This window comes from Solanum pennellii, chromosome 11, assembly GCF_001406875.1.
Source record: "Solanum pennellii chromosome 11, SPENNV200".
NCBI classification, from domain to species: domain Eukaryota; kingdom Viridiplantae; phylum Streptophyta; class Magnoliopsida; order Solanales; family Solanaceae; genus Solanum; species Solanum pennellii.
The window spans coordinates 17,800,041-17,819,820 of NC_028647.1; the positions used below are offsets into that span (position 1 = coordinate 17,800,041).

Genomic DNA, 19,780 nt, shown 5'->3' on the forward strand with positions numbered 1-19,780 from the left:
AGAGTCGATTTCAGTACCCAAATTTCAGAATTCTAAGTATTTTGGAACGAGACCCCCTCGACGGTCCGTCGTGGGTTCCGTCGTCTCAGCCAGTTTTTCCAGAAATAAAATCTGCTGCTCAAAACGACTAAACAGGTCGTTACATTTGGTTTTCAATTCTATTAGGAAAAGGATTGAAATTGTAATTCTATTTGTAGTTGGTTTTGACAGTAAGGAAAAGCACAACTCTATAAATAGAGGATGGTCTTGAGAGAATAATTAATTGTTCATTGGTATTGTTTTTGAAAGACATTAGAACATAAGAGAGGTTTTTGAGAGAGCTTTCAACAAGAGAAAAGAGAGAAAGAAAAGGGTTCTTTTGCTGCAGTCTTTTTCTCCGATCAGCAACATTCAGATCGTGTTTCTTGATTCACTAACCGTTGGATGGGGCTGAAATTTGGACTGAGTGTTCCTGACATCTTAGTGGTTGATTTGAACGGTGGAGATCAAATTCGGAGGTCAGAAAGATCTTGTTTTAGGTCCCGAACAGAAGCTGGGTTAGGGTGGTGTTTCTTTCTATTTATCTTTTGTTGGTGTAGATATTGTTTGTTCTCTTTTGACACTTGTTGTGTATCCATTAGAAGAATAATTGTAACCCTCTTATTGGTATAGAGAAGCAATTCGGGTTTTGTCGATCCCGTGGTGGTTACCTTCAGTTTGAAGGGTTTTTCCACGTTAAACTTGGTGTTCTTTATTGTTAGATTTTCGGTTTCATCTTTTCGTCACACAACTGGTATCAATGCTAAGGTTATCTATATGGAGGGGAATATGAGCAAGATGGTATTTCTAAATGGAAGAAACTACAACATATGGAAAAGCAAGATGAAAGATCTATTGTTCGTAAAGAAGATGCATCTTCCGATTTTCTATTCATAAACCCGAGAATGTGACCGATGAAAATTGGAAATTTGAGCACCAACAAGTATGTGGATATATAAGACAATGGGTTGAAGATAATGTTCGCAACCATATTGTGAATGAGACACATGCTAGAACATTGTGGGAAAAGTTGGAGACGCTTTACGCTTCAAAAACTAGCAATAACAAGTTGTTCTTGTTAATGAAATTGATGACCTTTAAATACAAGGAGGGCAGTCCTATTCTTGATCACATAAATGATTTTCAGGGTATTCTTGATCAGCTATCAGGAATGGGTGTTAATTTTGATGATAAAATACAAGGATTTTGGCTTTTTAATACTCTACCGGATTCTTGGAAAACTCTTCGTGTTTCTTTAACAAATTCTGCCACTGGTGAAAAGGTGATTATGGAATATGCAAAGAGCGGTGTGTTGAATGAAGAGGTTAGAAGAAAATCTCAAGACACATCTTCACATCCAGATGTTCTATATACAGAAGATCGAGGGAGACATAAGACAAGAGATCCGAGGAGTAGAGGTAAAAGTGGAAGCAAGTCAAAATTCAAGAATCCAAATATTATATGTTATCATTGTGGAAAGAAAGTACATATTAAAAGATTTTGTAAACAATTGAAGCAAGATCTTAAAGAAGGGAAGAAGGAACAAAACAATGAAAATAATGTTGTTGTTGTTGTCCAAGATGACCTTCTCTTCGCTTGTGATAAAGATGTCATCAATTTTGTATCTCAAGATACAAGTTGGATAGTAGATTCTGGAGCTACATTTTCATCTTATACTTCTGTTAACTCTGAGGTGTTAAAGATGGGTAATGCTGGTGAGGTTAAGGTGTTTGGTGTTGGCACTGTTTGTTTGAAAACCAATACCGATTCAACGTTGGTCCTTCAGAATGTCAAGCATGCTCCAGAAATTCCCTTAAATTTGATCTTTGTAGGACAACTAGATGATGATGGCTATCATAATGACTTGTGCAATGGCCAATGGAAGCTCATTAAAGGCTAACTGATTTTAGCTCGAGGAAGAAAACATTCAAATTTATACGTGACACAAGGATCGATTCTTGGTGACTCTATAAATTTGGTGGAGAGCGAGACTTTATCAGAATTGTGGCACAAGATGCTTAGTCATATGAGCGAGAGGGGAATCACCTGTTTGGCTAAGAAGAATTTGCTTGCTGGTATGAAACAAACAAAGGTGAAAAGATGTGTTCATTGCTTAGCAGGGAAACAGAAAAGAGTTTCTTTTCACAGTCATCCTCCTTCAAGAAAGTCTGAGCTATTGGAGCTAGTACACTCAGATTTATGTGGTCCTTTCAAAGTGAAGTCAAAAGGTGATGCTCTTTACTTTGCTACTTTCATTGATGATCATTCTCGCAAGATTTGGATATATCCTTTAAAATCTAAAGTCAAGTGCTTGATGTGTTTAAACAGTTTCAAACCTTATCTGAGAGACAAATGGAAAAGAAATCAAATGTATTCGCACTGATAATGGTGGTGAGTATATTGGTCCCTTTGATAACTACTGCAAATCGCAAGGANCTCAATTAAATGGTTTGGCAGAGAAGATGAACAGAACTTTAGTTGAGAGAGTTAGATGTGTGCTTTCAGAGGATAAACTTCCAAATTCTTTTTGGGCTGAAGCACTTAACATTGTTGCTTATGTTATCAATTTGTCTCCTGTTGTTTCTTTGGATGGTGATGTTCCAAACAGAGTTTGGTTTGATAAGGATGTTTCTTATGATCACTTGAAAGTGTTCGGGTGTAAAGCTTGTGTGCATGTTCCAAAAGATGAGAGATCGAAATTGGATGTTAAAACTAAGTAATGCATCTTCATTGGTTATGGTGAAGATGAGTTTGGATATCGCTTTTATGATCCAATTGATAAGAAACTCATTAGAAGTCGTGATGTTGTGTTCTTTGATAATCAAACTATTGAAGATATTGACAAGGCTGAGAAACTAGATTCTCATACTGATGAGAGCTTAGTTGATGTTGATCCAATTCATATTATTGATACATCTTCTGCACATGAGGGAACCCAAGGTAATGATCAAGATAATGATGAGAGTGTAGAACATATAATTGTTCCTACTGATGATGTTGTGTATTATAATCAACCAACTCATGTTGGGATGACCTTTTCGGATGCTCCAGCACCTCTTGTAGAAGATCTACTAGAGAAAAGCGAAGCTCAACACGTTATTCTCCTAATGAGTATATCCTCTTGACTGACATGAGAGAACCTGAAGGTTATGATGAAGTCATGCTAGATACTCATAGAGATAGGTGGGTAGAAGCCATGGAAGACGAGATGAAGTCACTTCACGAGAATGGCACATATGAGCTAGTGGAGTTACCAAAAGGTAAGAAAGCTTTAACAAATAAATGGATATTTAGATTAAAGCAAGATCAACATACATTTGCACCTAGATACAAGGCTAGGTTAGTCGTCAAAGGTTTTGGTCAAAGAAAGGGGATTTACTTTGATAAAATTTTCTCTCCTGTTGTGAAAATGTCCTCCATTCGTATGGTTCTAGCCTTAGCCGCAAGTCTAGATTTAGAGGTTGAGCATATGGATGTCAAGACTGCCTTTATTCATGGTGATTTAGAAGAGGAGATCTACATGGAGCAACCTGAAGGTTTTGTAGTTAATGGGAAAGAAAACCATGTTTGCAAATTGAGAAAGAGTTTGTATGGCTTGAAACAAGCTCCAAGGCAGTGGTACTTAAAGTTTGAATCTGTCATTGAAAATCAGGGATACAAGAAAACTTCTTCAGATCATTGTGTATTCTTTCAAAATTTCTCTGATGATGATTTTATTATCTTATTACTTTATGTGGATGATATGTTGATTGTTGGCAAAAATAAATCTAGAATTGCAGTCCTCAAGAAAGAGTTAAGCAATTCTTTTGCGATGAAGGACTTGGGGCCAGCAAAGAAGATGTTAGGCATACAAATCTATTGAGATAGACACAAGAAGAAGTTATCTCTATCCCAAAAGGAGTATATTGAGAAAGTACTCAAGAGGTTCAACATGACAGAGACAAAAGTGGTTAGTACACCTCTTGCTAAACACTTTAATTTGAGTACGACTCAAAGTCCATCGACTAACATAGAGAAGAATGAGATGTCGAGTATTCCATATTCTTCCGCGGTTGGTAGTTTGATGTATGTTATGATTTGCATTAGACCAGATATTGCACATGTTGTTGGTACCGTTAGCAGATTTTTTTCCAATCCTGGAAAATAACATTGGGGTGCAGTGAAATGGATACTACAATATTTGAAGGGTACGTCAGATATGGAGTTGTGCTTTGGTAGTGGCAAGTCTGAACTAGTATGCTACACGGACTCTGATTTGGGAGGAAACCTTGACAATTCAAAATCCACTTCTGGCTATTTGATCACTTTTGGAGGGGGAGCTATTTCTTGGCAATCAAGACTTCAAAAGTGCATAGCTCTATCTACCACAGAAGCCGAATATATTGTCATTACTGAAGGTGCCAAGGAATTGCTTTGGTTGAAGGAGTTTATCAAAGAACTTGATTTTGAACAATCAAGATTTGTTTTATTTTGTGATAATCAAAGTACTATTTATCTCACTAAGCACTCTACCTTTCGTTCTAAGTCCAAGCATATTAGTAGAAAATATCATTGGTTTAGAATGGCCCTAGAAGAGAAATTATTTGAGGTTGAGAAGATACACACTGATGACAATCCTTCAGATATGCTTACGAAAGTGGTGACCATAGATAAGCATGAGTTTTGTAGAAGTGCGGCAGGCATGAAGCCTGCCAACAGATCCTCCACTTGAAGTCCATTTGGCCCCTTGGCTGGAGGGGAAGTTTGTTGGGCTATTGCCCATGTTCCAGCCAAAGGTCCATGGCCTAATCCTACTTGAAAAAGGATTGGAATTATTCTCTTTATTTGGTTTCCAATTTTATTAGGAAAAGGATTGGAATTGTAATCCTATTTGTAGTTGGTTTTGGCTTTGTAAGGAAAAGCACAACTCTATAAATGGAGGATGGTCTTGAGAGAATAATTAATTGCTCACTGGTATTGTCTTTGAAAGACATTAGAACATAAGAGAGGTTTTTGATAGAGCTTTCAACAAGAGAAAAGAGAGAGAAAGAAAAGGGTTCTTTTGCTGCAGTCTTTTTCTCCGACCAGCAACGTTTAGATCGTGTTTTTTTATTAACTAACCGTTGGATCGGGCTGAAATTTGGACTGAGTGTTCCTGACATTTTGGTGGTTGATTTGAAAGGTGAAGATCGGATTCGGAAGTCAGCAAGATAGGTCCCGAACAGAAGTTGGATCTGGGTGGTGTTTCTTTCTATTTATCTTTTGTTGGTGTAGCTATTATTTGTTTTCTTTTGGCACTTGTTGTGTAGCCATTAGAAGAATATTTGTAACTCTCTTATTAGTATAGAGAAGCAATTCGGATCTTGTCGATCCCATAGTGGTTACCTTCAGTTTGAAGGGTTTTTCCACGTTAAATTTGGTGTTCTTTATTGTTAGATTTTTGGTTTCATCTTTTCATCACAACACTAGCTTCTTCTAAATATATGTTTTATACTTATTCTATTTACTCTCTAGTTCGTTCAAGAAAAACAATCTTAGAGCTTCACCCAAAGTAGAGCGCTCTTTGTATTCCTCCGTCATCACCAAAAGTAAAACTATCTTTCTTAGAGAGTTTTTTACTCTTTAATGTGGAATTTCTTGCACAAATTGAATATGAATTTAATCCTAGTATGAGTGTCTAACAAGGAGTATATATCAAACCATAAAAAAAAATTAATAGTGACCCACTTTATACATATATATGTACGTGTGTGTACGACGGCTAGCTCCTACCTCGGATTACTCTATATTTTGTTCAAAACTAAAATATCTTGGCTTATTTTAGAAAACGAATCATAACGGAATGTGATCAAATAAACGTAATATATAGTCCATACATAAAAATTAAAGACCATAGTCGATCATTTTTCATTAAAACATACACTAATTAAGTTGATACAAGAATCCAAAAGGATTAATGACATGTCAAAACTTATTTAATGTATCAAATGGCTACTAAAGCCCAATAACACGACATTAGAAGCTACCCTTTTACTAAAAGGCAATACTTTATTAATTTTGATTTTGACACTCAAATTCTTAATTATCTCACTAATTAATTACTCCATCATAATCTCTTCTTCAAGCACAGTTTCACTTAGAGTTTTTGCTTCCCCAACCAAAGTTGTTTTAACTTCATTTGAATCTTTTTCAAATACACAAACCTTAGTACATAGGCACTTTCTTTGGAGTTTGCTACAATGTCCACCTGTAAACTCCTCTGTGACACAAGCCTTTCTACATGATGAATCGATAAAGCATAATCCTTTAAAGGTTTGGCTTGTTGATTTGCACATCTGCTGAGCTTGCACCTCTAGAATCATTCACAAATAGTTACAAATGTTAGAATAAGAGAGTTTATATCTTATTTTTTCTGTACAGACAGTTCAAAAACAATGATATATTTCTATATTTAGTAACAGTTTAACTATAGAAGTCACTTTATCCTTAATGAAATAATGTCTATCTACATAAATATTTATGACTTATTTTAGATTACTCATTTCAAAAGTTCTTTTTTCTTTCTTAAACTTTGTATCAAGTCAAACTAATTCATATAAATTGAAACAAAGAAAGTAGTTAGTATTTTGACCCAAAAAAAATAGAGTAAATCTACACATTTTTTTATTTTATGAGGTTTAAGAGAAACAAATGATGTAGACAAACCAGAGGAAACAAAGAGCACCATTGCCAAGACCATAAGTGCCATGAAGCAAATGGAACGAGCCATAGTCCCTTTTAATGAGTGAAAAGTTTGGAAATCTTTTTTTTTTTAAGTAATAAGAAAGAAAGCAATTTAGAATTGTGAATAAACAAGTGACCCAATGGAGGTAATTTATAGGCAGTGGAATTATAAGAGTAAAACCAAAAAAGTTAAAATTCAATCAGCAAATAATATGTGAAGAAATGGTTGTCGGTAGGTCATAAATACAATAAACATGTTTCTTCATTCTTTTCTTTTTTATAAAAAAATAATAATAATAAAATGGGATAGGTTAGTAGAGAATTGAATCATCATAGATAAAGAAAAAGGCAATTTATTTTCGGACCTCTCTTCATGAATACGGATTTAATCAAATGCTTCAATGTGATTGTCAAATACTCCGTGCAAAATTTTAAAAAAGTAATGTTCTTCTTTTTATTGTTAAGTTGGGAGTAGAGAAAGGAAATTTAAAGTGGGAATTGAACTCTCACCAATAAGGTAAAATATTATCTCTATTATTTATTACTTTCTCCGTTTAAAAAAGAATGATCATATTTCCTTTTTAGTCTGTTTAAAAAAGAATGATTCCTTTCCTTTTTTTGCAACACTTTAACTTTAACTTTTCACGTGACATGTTTAAGACCACAAGATTAAAGGGTATTTTTATACATTTGACATAACTTTAAATTAGAACCACAAGATTAAAAATCTTCTTTTTTTCTTGAACTTCGTTCCAAGTCAAACTAGGACAATCTTTTTGAAACGGAGATAGTATTTTTTAAATGGTGTATCAAATCAATAATAGATAACTATATTGAACAAAAAGAATACTTACAGGATTCCGGAAAATAACATGATCCTCATGGTCATCAACTATATGAGTACGGTATAACCTCTACAAATTAATACTCGATAAATTAATAATCTCTCCAAAATAATATTTTCTCCGATTCCAACTTGGGCTAATGAAAAAAATCATCAATTTCGATAAAATAATAAGATAATATATTTTTATAAGACCCTTGTATAAATATATGGTCCTATTAATATCATAAATTAATAATTCTTTAAAAGTACATATATATCTAGACAATTTAGTAAATATAATTCTATTGTGTTCTTTTAAATTTTAAATTTAGTTGAAGCTCATGTCTAACTTTTCTTATTGCATCTAAGAGCTCCGGTGTCATTTCAAATTGTACCACAAAATTGTGAAGAGTTCTAGATGAGATAAGTGTTTTCTTACGCGTAACTGGTTCCAAAGGTACATTATCATCTTCAACTTCATCATCAACATTGTTTTTTCGGTGGTATCCACAATTTCTTCTATGTTTTGGACACTTTAACAAATTTAACTTTCACACGGATAATCCAACAGGTTATTGGCATCCATTTTATTGTGGTAAGCGAGATCATTAATCAATGACTTCAAGTTCATTAATGACGTTTTCACAAGTAAGCTCATTCATTCCAATTCTCTGAGATTGCATCCCTTGAACGAATTTTACAGTGTCGAAAATAATTTGCTGTTCTTTCTTGTCGAACATTTTTTGTCCAGTAAGGGGTTGCAAAATTGTCAGCATCCAAAACATTAATCTTTACTGTATCAGTTTGTCCCACCTCATAATCTTCTATATCCTACGATAAAATCTGTTTGATAATATATCTTGAAAACTCTTATCATCCCAATATCACAAGGTTGAAATTAATAACATACAATGATTTTGATGTATTTGTTATACTTTATGTATAATATTTTTTTTAAATTAATATATATAAATTTATCGATTTAATAATATCACTATAAATTAAAATAATAAAATTTCATGGTACCAACTATATTAAGTTATAGAGGTTTTACCGTAATATCTACCTTCTCTCTCTTCCTATACTATCCTTTTGGCCATTTAATTATTTTTGAAATAAAACGAAAATCTTTGAGTAGTAAATTTGTTTTGAGATGTCCAGTTATTTTGGTTAATGAAATGATTATTTACCTTTGCAGTATAATTAATGTTTCTAATAAATGTGTAAAATATCTCAAGGAGGAGTTAACACTAACTCCCACCGACCTCGAAAAAATTATGGCGGGAGGCACAACTATAAATTGATATGTAAGGTAATTTTTTTAAAATAAAAAAAAATGAAAGGTTTAAATTATCCACTTACTACATTTAAATGAATAAAAATGAATAAAAGGAAGTTGAAATGAAAAAATTTATGAATTAAACATGATGATGTGAATTGCCTTAATGTAATCCTTATTGATTGATGAAATGTTTGAAAGCATTAATGTAGACTTGAATTATGCAAATTGTTGTCTCGTATGTGGTGTGATATATTTGTGTGTTTTAGTTGTAGAACACCGTTATGGGACATGTGATGAGTTATTTATGCCGAGGTCTTTGTCGGCGAGTATTACTATGTCGAGGTCTTTGCCGGCGAGTGTTATTATGTCAAGGTCTTTGCCAGCGAATGCTGTTATGTCGATGTCTTTTTTAGCAAGTGTTATTTGCCAGCGAGTGTTATCATGTCGAGGTCTTTCCAGACAAGTGTTATTATGCCATGATCTTTGTCGGTGAGTGCTATCATGCTGAAGTCTTTGTCGGCGAGTGTTATAAAGCCACTGGGAAATGGCTTCGGGTAGCAACGATCATCGTGACTTGATACTTTTTATGCTTATGCATTATTTGCTTGTAAATTGTAATTGATGTGTTTGTTCGGTTAGACTGAGCTACTTTTTATTGAGATTGACTTATTTATGACTTGTTCGATTGTTGATTTGTGAAGTTTGAACTGTGAATATTGGGCCTTTGAGTCGTGGATTGTAGAATTACTAATTAAGATGGTTTGAATTCTATGCAGGTTAAGTTTGAGAAGGTTCGATTGAAGTGTAAGAGGTATTCGACTTCTAGTCAGTTACTTTATTTAGTAGGTTGCTTGTTGGGTAATGTGTTGTTGGTACTCACTCTTGCTTCTATGCCTGTGTAGGTTTTAAGTCTGGACACGTGTGATCTCTTTCTCCTTCTATTGATCTCGAGGCTCGTCAAACACTTCAAAAGGTAATTGTTTATCATTCGCGGACCCTCTTTTTCCTTTCCTTACACAGTGTTTTAGAGGAGAAACAAAGCTTTAGACTTGTATTTATTTCTTAATTCCGCACTTATGTATTTAGAGACTTGTACATGTGAAGACCAAATTTTTGAGGTTTTAGTAAAAGAATAAGTTTTCCCACTTTATCTCATTCTTGTCTTTACTGTTTTCGTTTTTATGGGGTTGAAGTTAACTTGTCTTAGTGGGGAAAGACAAGTGTCATCATGTGTATTTTTGAATCATGACCCTCCTCTTCGTGTTCATTAAAGTTGTTCAGATCAGTGGTAGAACCACCATATCTTTAGGGGGTTTATCCAAACCCCTTCGGGAAAAATTATATTATTTTTACATGGTTAAAATAATTTTAGGTATATATTAGATGTCAAACCCCTTAGGGTACTTTGTATGTCTAATTCTTCAGATTTTAAACTCTCTAGTTAAAAATTCTGACTCCGCCATTGCTTAAGATGGACATATCTTTTTAAAGAGGTAATCTAGACTCGCTTTTTAATCTTCTACATTCCTCAGAGATGGAAGCACATGTAAGCCTAAGAGCTTTAGAAAATCTTCCCTTGTTACTGATGACGGTATCACTAGTATCCTTTCCTTGAAGGGCAAGTAAAATCACTAGTTTCCCAAATGGGGTCATCTCAAAGTCCAACAATTTGAAGGTCATTAAGGCCGTATCCCAAAATGCAATTGGCAAAGTGAAGAGTGTCTAATTAGCTTGGATCCTCATAAGTAATACCAAAAATTTCAAATGTGTTGTAACCTTAATGTTTTGCCACCAATTCTATGCGGCTGAAACAACCATTTGAATATTTGATAGGTTTTGGTTGATCTGAAAGAAAGGGTACAGGATATGATAAGTTTATTTACTCCTAACCCAGTTATGTGTTCAAATTTGGATCATTATCAATTTTCACACACAAAAAAAAAAATGTGTATCTAATCTTTGACAAAAAGGTCGCTCCTTAATTACGAAAATGATGCTTTGGACTGTCCCGCTTGTATGTGACATGACCTATTTCTAGATAAGAAGTGTTTCCTAGATGTTAATTAAGAGTAAGACTGAATATTTGCGAGAAGGCATATTATATACTAATCTAATTGAATCAACTCTAATACTAAGGAATCCAAAAGACGGTTTGTATCAAGTGTACAACCAAAGACTCGATTGATAGTGAAAATTGATATTATAGGAAAAGTGGCAACAAGTAGTGTTTTCAAACTAACGCAAGTTTGGGTTTGACTTGCGTCCTTTCATACAAATCAGTGTTTATTTCTAATAAACATAACAAAAGCAATAAATGAAGTGAAATAAACAAATAATCTCAAATATCATTTAAACTAAATCTTCTAAGGTTAAAAGAATAGACTTGATTAAAGAAAAAAACTAAAATGTCCATGCTTCTTTTTTCTTGTATTTAGTATACATCATATAATTTTAAATTGTGCCAGGGACAACTCTTGAAGACACTCACAATGAGGATCTTAATTAGCTAACAGGTCATGGGATTTGTATTCTCTAGGATTCTGGTTTGTATCACAAACAGATAAATGAAGTTAATTAGTGAAACCTTTTGATGTATAGATACATTGTATAGGCAGGGATAAATATAGATCGATTGCTTCGTCTTCCTGTGAAGGTCAGCCCGTAATCCCTTTCCTCCATGCATTTTCCTACTGGTTGTTAATATACAGGTAGGCTCAAAGCCTCAACCTCTCATCACAATGGTGGAATTAATATATTTATTTATTTTTTTAAAGGAACTTGCAGCTCACACCAATGACAGAAAGTAATTGAGATGCCAAGTATGATAATCACTTCTTTATGGAGAATGCATCAATTACAAAATGGAGTTTCAATGAGGCTTCCCACTGCTTGCTTTGTATAAATGACTATCAGTTCTATCGAAAATAATATATCAATATCTATCTAACTCAGACTCCACTTGTGGGATTTCACTGGGTATGTTATACTATGATCGTGTGAAACGCTCAGACTAAAACTTGATGCCCAAGAAATGCATACATTTGGGGTGGGGTGAATATTTCTCATCACACAGACAACATTCTTATCTTGACAGCAATCTAACGAAATGAATCAAGAGTAATTGGTAAAGTTATTATGAAAACTGTATGGCACTCGCCTTTAAGTTACCATGTAAACCTTTGGATTTGGTTGACCTTCCCGCTTCTAAAATCCAAATATTCATAGCGGAGAAAAACCAATGAGATAAAGAAATAACACTCTTTTACTGCAGTACGCAGCTGAGACCCCTACACTAGCAAGAAATTATTCTACTTTACTGGATCCTACTCGGACCAACCAAATGCATCCACACCACCAGACTAGCTTCTTCCAAATATATGTTTTATACTGATCCTATATACTCTCTAGTTCATTCAAGAAAAACAATCTTAGAGCTTGACCTTGAGGAAATAAAAGAAGCAGTAACAGATAAATCACTTTCTCTAATATAACATGAAAGTACTCCAGCACAACATTAAAGTAATGAATACAAGTAGGTGTATAGGTAGAATCAAAAGTCATTATAAAACGAGTAGCGACTCACATAGTTGAAATGTCATGCTACTAGCTACTCAATTAGTAACATATAACAGCGATCCTGCCTGTAAATGCACCAAGGAAATAGAATCAACCACAAATACCAGGCCAACAAAGGAGAACGAAAAGGCACCTGGACAGAAGCTAAATTTGATATTGGCAAGTCTCTTCCTTCAAACACGCACCCCTAATGCCTTGTGATCTCGACCTCAAAGATAAATGGCTGAAGAATGAAGAGATACCTGGCTCTACAGAAGTTGTAACATTCATAGTACTAGAATTATAGTCAGGTGCTCCCATTTTGGCTAAACAAAGATATGGCATGTCCTCTTAACCCTGACAGATAAGCCAGAGTAATACGTGGACACCAAATTGATCTTAAATACCAAGGAGATTAAGAAAATATATGCACACGGGATTTATTGATTCCATCAGAACATAGTAAACCCATCGAGATTGACCTAGGAACAGAGGCAATCATTTACACTTCTCAGAAGTTTCATGTAACCATTGCAGATTATAGGCGTCTTTAGCATTGTATTAATGTCAATTACGAAATACCTTACAAGCTAAAACAAGAATATAATCTACAAATTATCTTCAACTATACACAATGCAAAGACTAATTATTGATGTGATACAAACTAAAAAGAAAATAATCCCAATTTTCTGTAAAATGACAGCGCTCAAACCTCTTCTAGAACGCACTGTGTTATAGATAGAGAAAATGTAATCTCAATCCCGAATCCCAAGCTCAACCTCAAGATCATCATCTTCTTCAAAGAGCTTTAGGAGACGAGCTTGCTGCTCTTCCCTTTTCTTCTTCTGCCATATCTTGAAAAGGACATAACAAAATCCAACAGAAGCTAAAATTCCAAGGCACACTATCACTACTCTCACTCCGGTGGAAATTCTGGATGAATGACTTTTCCCTTTACTTTCATTTGATGTTGATGAGGAATCCGCCGAACCTTTATAAACACCACGAAGGATGACTCAGCATGTTAACCATTAATAGAGATCAGATAATAATTTCTCATTAGGGATGGCAACGGGGTGGGGGCGGGGCAGGTATAGTCAAACCCACAAAATTCTCAACCCCCACCCCGCCCCGCATAGCATTTTTTTCTTTTTTAACCGGCTCCGCCCCGCCCGCACAAACCCACCCTGCCCCACTTGAAGTTATTACCACCACATATACTTCCTTAGTTCCAGGACTAATTTATTGTTCGCACTTCGCAGTGGATTAATCCCAATTTCCTACTTAGATTAGAAAGATGAATAAACTAAAATCAAAGAATCGCAAATTGTCGAAGTTTATTACTGCAACAAAAGTTTTACCACGAATTCTTACATGAAATTGTCAAAGAATGGCATTACTAGTGGCCTAGTCGGAGCAGATTGGGAAAATAAAACCAAATTGGAATTACAATTCGAGAAAAAAAAGATTTGTAATTAAGCTCTACATAAAAACAATTCTTCCAAGATGGTGTATAAAATTAAGTTCATGATAAGAATTTGCACTAGAACACAAGAAATGAGCATAATTTAAAAAACTAAGGCTTTGACCCATCCCGCACCCGCTTAGAGACTAACCCGCCCCATTCCACATAGCCTTAAATCCACCCCATGACCATCCTATTTCTCATAGACATTTTAGATTTAAAAAATAGAGTTAAACCTCTATGAGCACAGACAACAAACAAAGAATAACCCTAGTACGATTTATCAAATCAGAACAGAAACACACAGTTTTTCCTTCCTCGGAGGTCAAGATTGGTACTTTATAGACGCACAAAACAATCATAGCAACAAATCAAAGTTTAATATTGAAACTAATAGTATTCCAATTAAATCTAAACTATAACGATTTAAGAAAAAGTTCATGAGCAATATAACTCAGTTCTAACACAAAATTTGAAACTTTCCTCTGTATATATTTCACTTTTACGAAATTAAGCATTAAATCCATGTGGGGTACACAGATCTTTCTTTATTTTCTCCTAAAGAATGAAAATGAAGATTGGTAAGCAGAAAAGGGTACAAACCTGTAATCAAAAGTAAGAAAAGAGTCAAAAACAAGGATGATTGAAGAGGCCCCAAATTAGGGGTTTTGGGCATCTGCATCTCTAATTCTTGGGGTTTCTTCTTCTGTGTTCAGACAAGGGGAAAATTAGTGTTTCAAGAGTTTGCTGTGTTGTCAATTTTCAACGGCTGCTACCTTAATGTCTTTACTCTACCAAATCACAAATTCATCCACAATTAGCTTTCTAAGACAAGTTTCCTTTTTAACTAGAGAATAAATTTTGTTTTAACTAGAGTAAGTTTCAAAAGTACCTAATATTTGAAGTTTAATTAGGTTTTTTAGCTATAATTTGCTTAATTATGATTTTTAGTTACATGTCAGAATGAGAAAAGAGACAATTGAGAGGGAAAAAGAAATACAATTGATTTATCTTTTTGATCAATAATTGTATTACAAATATAATTGATCTATACAAAAATATATAGTTACTAGAAGGAGGAAAGAGAAGACCAAGATTACAAGAGGGAGGAGAAAGGTGAGTGAGATCTGAAGAGAGAGAGCAACGAGAGAGATACAGTTAATTTGTATATCTGATTAGTAATTGTATCACGAATACATTTGATACAATTGATTTGTATCAATAAATATAACTATATTTATGAATATAATTGTATCAAAGACTACTAATATTCAATTTATTGATGCAAATCAATTGTATTAACAAATATAATTTTTTCGATGGATATAATTGTATCATTGTTATAATTGGTAACTAATTATATTTTATTCATCTACTGTCTTGTGTATTTTATTCACTAATTGTAATCATTCGTATTTATACCATTCACTATTACCATTTGTACTTATATTATAGGAGAGAGATGAAGAGCAAGAGAGTGTGGGAGCAAATTGAGGATAGAGGTGAGCGACAGATTGCAGAAAAAGATGAGAGAGGCGAGAGTGAGAGTGTAGAAAGATGAGAGACGAAATTTCCATAAAATTCTAATTATAACTATGAATCATATTTTTTTTAAAAAAAAATTAAATTTATGTATAGTAAATACACATCACATGTAAGGACAGGCGAGCCGGGATGAACCAATCTCAGAATGATTCTGGCCCTGATTATCTAGGATCTACACTTATAGAGGGATGGGTGGAATAGAACCTGTCGAGATATGGGATGGGATGGCTTGATTTTTAGCCTGATTCATTTTGGTACTGCTTTAATCAAATATGGTCAATTTGAGAATTTGTCATATTCTTAAAAAATATAAAAAATTTAGATATTTGTTACAATTCAAGACTACTTTTAAAAATGATACTGTGCGTAAAATCACAAATGGCCTCAAGTTAACCATATGACGTAGCATGATAGTAAGATAGCATACATAACTAAAATAATCATGAAAAGCGGAATACATTCTCTGATATAGCATAAAGAGAGAATCTGAATACAACGATGCATCAACAAGAATATCAATATTTTAAATAGCCTCTCATATAAGTGAGTCGATAAGACAAATTTCTAGCTGACCCAAACAATTTGAAAACAAAAGTAGAGTCTGAAATGAAAATAAGAAATCACAAGTGACATATCCCCAAACCATGAGAGCAATCACTTAAGTAGGGTAATGTTTATAGAATGATGTACTAACCACGATTGGAAGGATATGCATCAGAATCAATATTATGAAACAATGTAGGCAGAAAAGTAAACGGTCAGTATTCGAAATGTACTGAATATGGAGAAATGCGTAAACATGCATGACATAATTAATAACATGATAAATCTGTCAAAAATGATGATCAAGTAAACATAGCATGTAAACTGATGATTTGGTTTCGAAAATATAGTACAAGGTCATGCAATATTCTAAAGTCGTAACAAATGTAGGAGATCTCATTAAATGACATAAACCATGTGAGCTACAATATGGAGTTTAGTGTTTGCTCCCGTACCGAAAAGAGAGTGTCTTACTTGCCAAAGTAAGGAACATGAGATTAAGCTAAGGTGGGTCAATTAGCTAAAGTTTGTAAAAGACTAAGAGTCTGTTTGGATTGACTTTAAAGTAGGGTAAACCCACTTTTGAGTCATTTCTAGCTTTTAGAAGTGTTTGACAAGGTTAAATATAAGTTTAAATGAGTTTTTTTTTTAAAAAAAAAAAGTTAAAATCAAAAGTATGTCTCCCCCTACTTTTTATTTTTTTAAGTTGTAAGTCATTTAAGTTGGACTTTTTATTTTTGACTTAAAAGCTATTTTTAAAAGTCAATCCAAACAAACTCTAAGTCCTACGGGGGCACGTAGTTCTTGGGTTTAGGGATTACTACTAAAGGTCAGCGGACGCTAATAATAAAAAAAAAACCATCCCAAAAGTCCACCACTACAAAAAACCTCTAATTGCCAACAAAATTTTACTAACAACTTAAGTTGGTTAGTATTCTACTAAACTACCAACATATTTCTAACGGAATAATATTTTAAAACTTAATAACGAAATTCTAACAGATTGCCAACATATATCTTACTAACTAATTATTTTAGTTGGTAAATACGGCGGAAAAAAATGACGCCAAATTTAGCAACCTTCTATCAATGGATTACCAACAGAAATATTACTAACGCACACCTTTTGTTGGTAATATTACCAACGAAGTATATATTGGTTGGTAAATAGGACAAAAAATTGTTTATATAATTTATTAATATATTACCAATGACTTACTAACTAAACATTTACCAACGACAAGATTGTGTTGCAAAATTTACCAAACAAATATAAATGTGTTGGTAAATTAATAACGAAATGTAATTTGTTGGTAAACTTGCCAAAAGTTAAACTAAATATGCTCTGATGAAAATTCTTTCGGTTCGATTAGTTTCGAAATGTCATTTTTATATCTAACAAGATGGTTGTTTCACGTTTTGAGACTTCCATTTTCAGTTTGTGTTGTTAGGCGTTTTAACTTTTGGCCAAAATTTATACTTGGTCAATATTTTCTGTAAACGTGCTCAAATTAAATTTTTTTGATATAATGATATGTGTCATATTGAGATTAATTTAACTTGTTATCATAGGTTTTGCATTGTTTCATTCAAATATGATTTATAAAATTTATTAATATTTTTGGATTTATATTCATGTTCTTAGATTTTTAAATTCAATAAATTAATAAATATTTAAACTGGTGAACAATTATTCAGTCAATAATATTTTGAATATATTGTCAATCAATTACTAAGCTAACGTTGAACTTGAATGATATATTATCAATAAACTAACAATCAATTAGTAAATTTATTAGAAAAATAAATAATCATATAAAGTATTTTAAATTTATTACAAACAAGGGTTGTGGTGTATTGGTAAGTACTCTTGCACCTTTAACCAAGAGGTCTTAGGTTTGATTTCCGTCGGGTACATAATCATTGTTAGGGTCTTAGGGAGTACTTCACCACCCAATGTGGGACTTTCCGGTGTGAATCCAGATTTAGTCGGGCTCCAATGTGGGTACCGAACACCGGATGGAAAACCAAAAATAAAAATAAAAAAAGTATTTAAAGTTTCTTGACAAATTACCAACACAAATTTTTTGTTACTAAAATTACCAACCAATTACAATGTTGAATTGAAAAATGAAGAAAAAAATTCACTAACTCCTTTTCAATTCGTTAGTAAAGGTACTAACGATATACTAACCAAAAATTAGTTGAAAAATTTATCAACGAAAATTTCAGGGCCATATTTCAAATTTTTGTAGCAACATTTTTGGGTGTTTACCAACTGATTTTTGGTTGGTAAGTTTACCAACAAATTAAAATCAGTTGGTAATATTTACGGACAAACTTTTTAGCAATAGATTAATATAAGTTGACATTTAATTAAATTTAATTTGTTAACCGATTTAATTAATTTACCAACAAATTTTTTATTGATAATTGAGATTCCTTTTGTAATGCACTGGGTACTAAGTATACCCAATAGAGACGTGCATAATTAGAGAAATAGTAAGAAAAAATGTTGAGGCCCCCTAAAATTGAGGCCCTAAGGCATTGGCCTAAAAAATATAGGCAAGAGCAGACTCTAGAAATTATTTAAATCATGATAAGCATTCATAATTCCTGAAAATATGAGTTCATAATGCATGTGAAAATAGCATAATTGTGATCAAGAAAATACTTGCATAGCATGGATTTATAAAAAAATATCATTGAAGACGTTGAATTAAGATCAATTATGTATAATAAGATCAATCATGAAGAATAACTAAATTTTTAATGAGAACCTATAAGAAATCAAGAAACTCTAAAATTGGAGAAGAATCATAAGAAAGAATCATAAGAAACTGAGATTTGTTTGGAGCTTAATGGGTGAAGGATTCGTTGATGAAGTTTCCACGTATCTTTATTGAAACCCAAGAAGACTCGAAAGTTTTGGAATTGTTATTCTTGCCTTAGAGAGAAGCTTGATGGAGAAGAATTTGATTTTAAGGGAATGAGAGTAAATGAAATGGTTAAGGATCTTAGGAATTAACTATAGTCTCCAAATAAGCCCAAATGACATAGTATAAAAATTAGAGAAATTTTTCAAAATGTCAGTATTTTAACATTTAAGAGGGCTTATTAGCAACACTTTCAATATTTAGTAAAAATGTCAATTTTAATTTGTTATGTATCTTATTTATGTTTTTATTATTTGTTTTTATTTAAAGAATATAATTAATTAATAACAAAAGGGAGAAAATCAAGGGAGAGAATATTTCAAAAACAAAGATAAAGATCACTTAATTTTCTCATCAGTTACATTTTCAAATAAAACTCAAACTTTGTTCTTTTTTTTCTCCATAATCTTAGCCTTTTTTTATTAGTCGTTCCAATAGGTATGTCAAATGAATTTTTATAGTTATTTAAGAAACATATTTTTATTCATATATTTTTTTATGTGTATTTATTTGTTTCTTCGAAAATTTTGTATTTCGTATTTATTTCAATATGTATTTCATTCGTATTTCTATTTATTCTAGTTTTATTTATAATTTTGTACAATAATATATAAAATACAAAAAAGTAGTATGATGAAAAAGTGAGATAATAGTTTTTAGAGAAGAACGTATCACTTAAAATTCTCATCATTAACAATATAAAAAAAAACTCCTTTTTCATTCTATTAGTGTAACGATCTGTTTAGTCGTTTTGAGCAGCAGAATTTATTTCTGGAAAAACTGTGTGAGTCGACGGAACCCACGACGGACCGTCATGGGCACGACGGGCCGTCGAGGGTGTCTCGTTCCAAAAGACTTAGACTTCTGAAATTTGGGTACTGAAATCGACTCTCTGAACTTCGTGACG

General features: G+C 33.0%; 2 protein-coding genes across 2 annotated transcripts; both read right to left on the reverse strand.

Annotated features, from left to right (window-relative positions):
- Positions 1 to 5,874: 5,874 nt before the first annotated feature.
- Positions 5,875 to 6,826, reverse strand: LOC107004285 (defensin-like protein). Its single transcript, XM_015202513.2, has 2 exons — positions 6,703 to 6,826; positions 5,875 to 6,349 (listed from the first exon to the last, which is right to left on the reverse strand). Exons 1-2 carry the CDS (start codon positions 6,764 to 6,766, stop codon positions 6,096 to 6,098), a joined length of 318 nt encoding a protein of 105 aa, XP_015057999.1. The 5' UTR covers positions 6,767 to 6,826; the 3' UTR covers positions 5,875 to 6,095.
- Positions 6,827 to 12,807: 5,981 nt separating this feature from the next.
- Positions 12,808 to 14,654, reverse strand: LOC107003379. The gene is made up of 2 exons (XM_015201696.2): positions 14,453 to 14,654; positions 12,808 to 13,375 (listed from the first exon to the last, which is right to left on the reverse strand). Exons 1-2 carry the CDS (start codon positions 14,529 to 14,531, stop codon positions 13,140 to 13,142), a joined length of 315 nt encoding a protein of 104 aa, XP_015057182.1. The 5' UTR covers positions 14,532 to 14,654; the 3' UTR covers positions 12,808 to 13,139.
- Between the last annotated feature and the right edge of the window lie 5,126 nt (positions 14,655 to 19,780).

Coding starts and splice junctions, on each gene's coding strand:
- LOC107004285 (XM_015202513.2), bottom strand. CDS start 6,766: ATGGCTCGTTCCATTTGCTTCATGGCACTTATGGTCTTGGCAATGGTG. Junction 6,350..6,702: donor GGTGCTCTTTGTTTCCTCTG/GTTTGTCTACAT, acceptor GAATGATTCTAG/AGGTGCAAGCTCAGCAGATG.
- LOC107003379 (XM_015201696.2), bottom strand. CDS start 14,531: ATGCAGATGCCCAAAACCCCTAATTTGGGGCCTCTTCAATCATCCTTG. Junction 13,376..14,452: donor TTTCTTACTTTTGATTACAG/GTTTGTACCCTT, acceptor GTGTTTATAAAG/GTTCGGCGGATTCCTCATCA.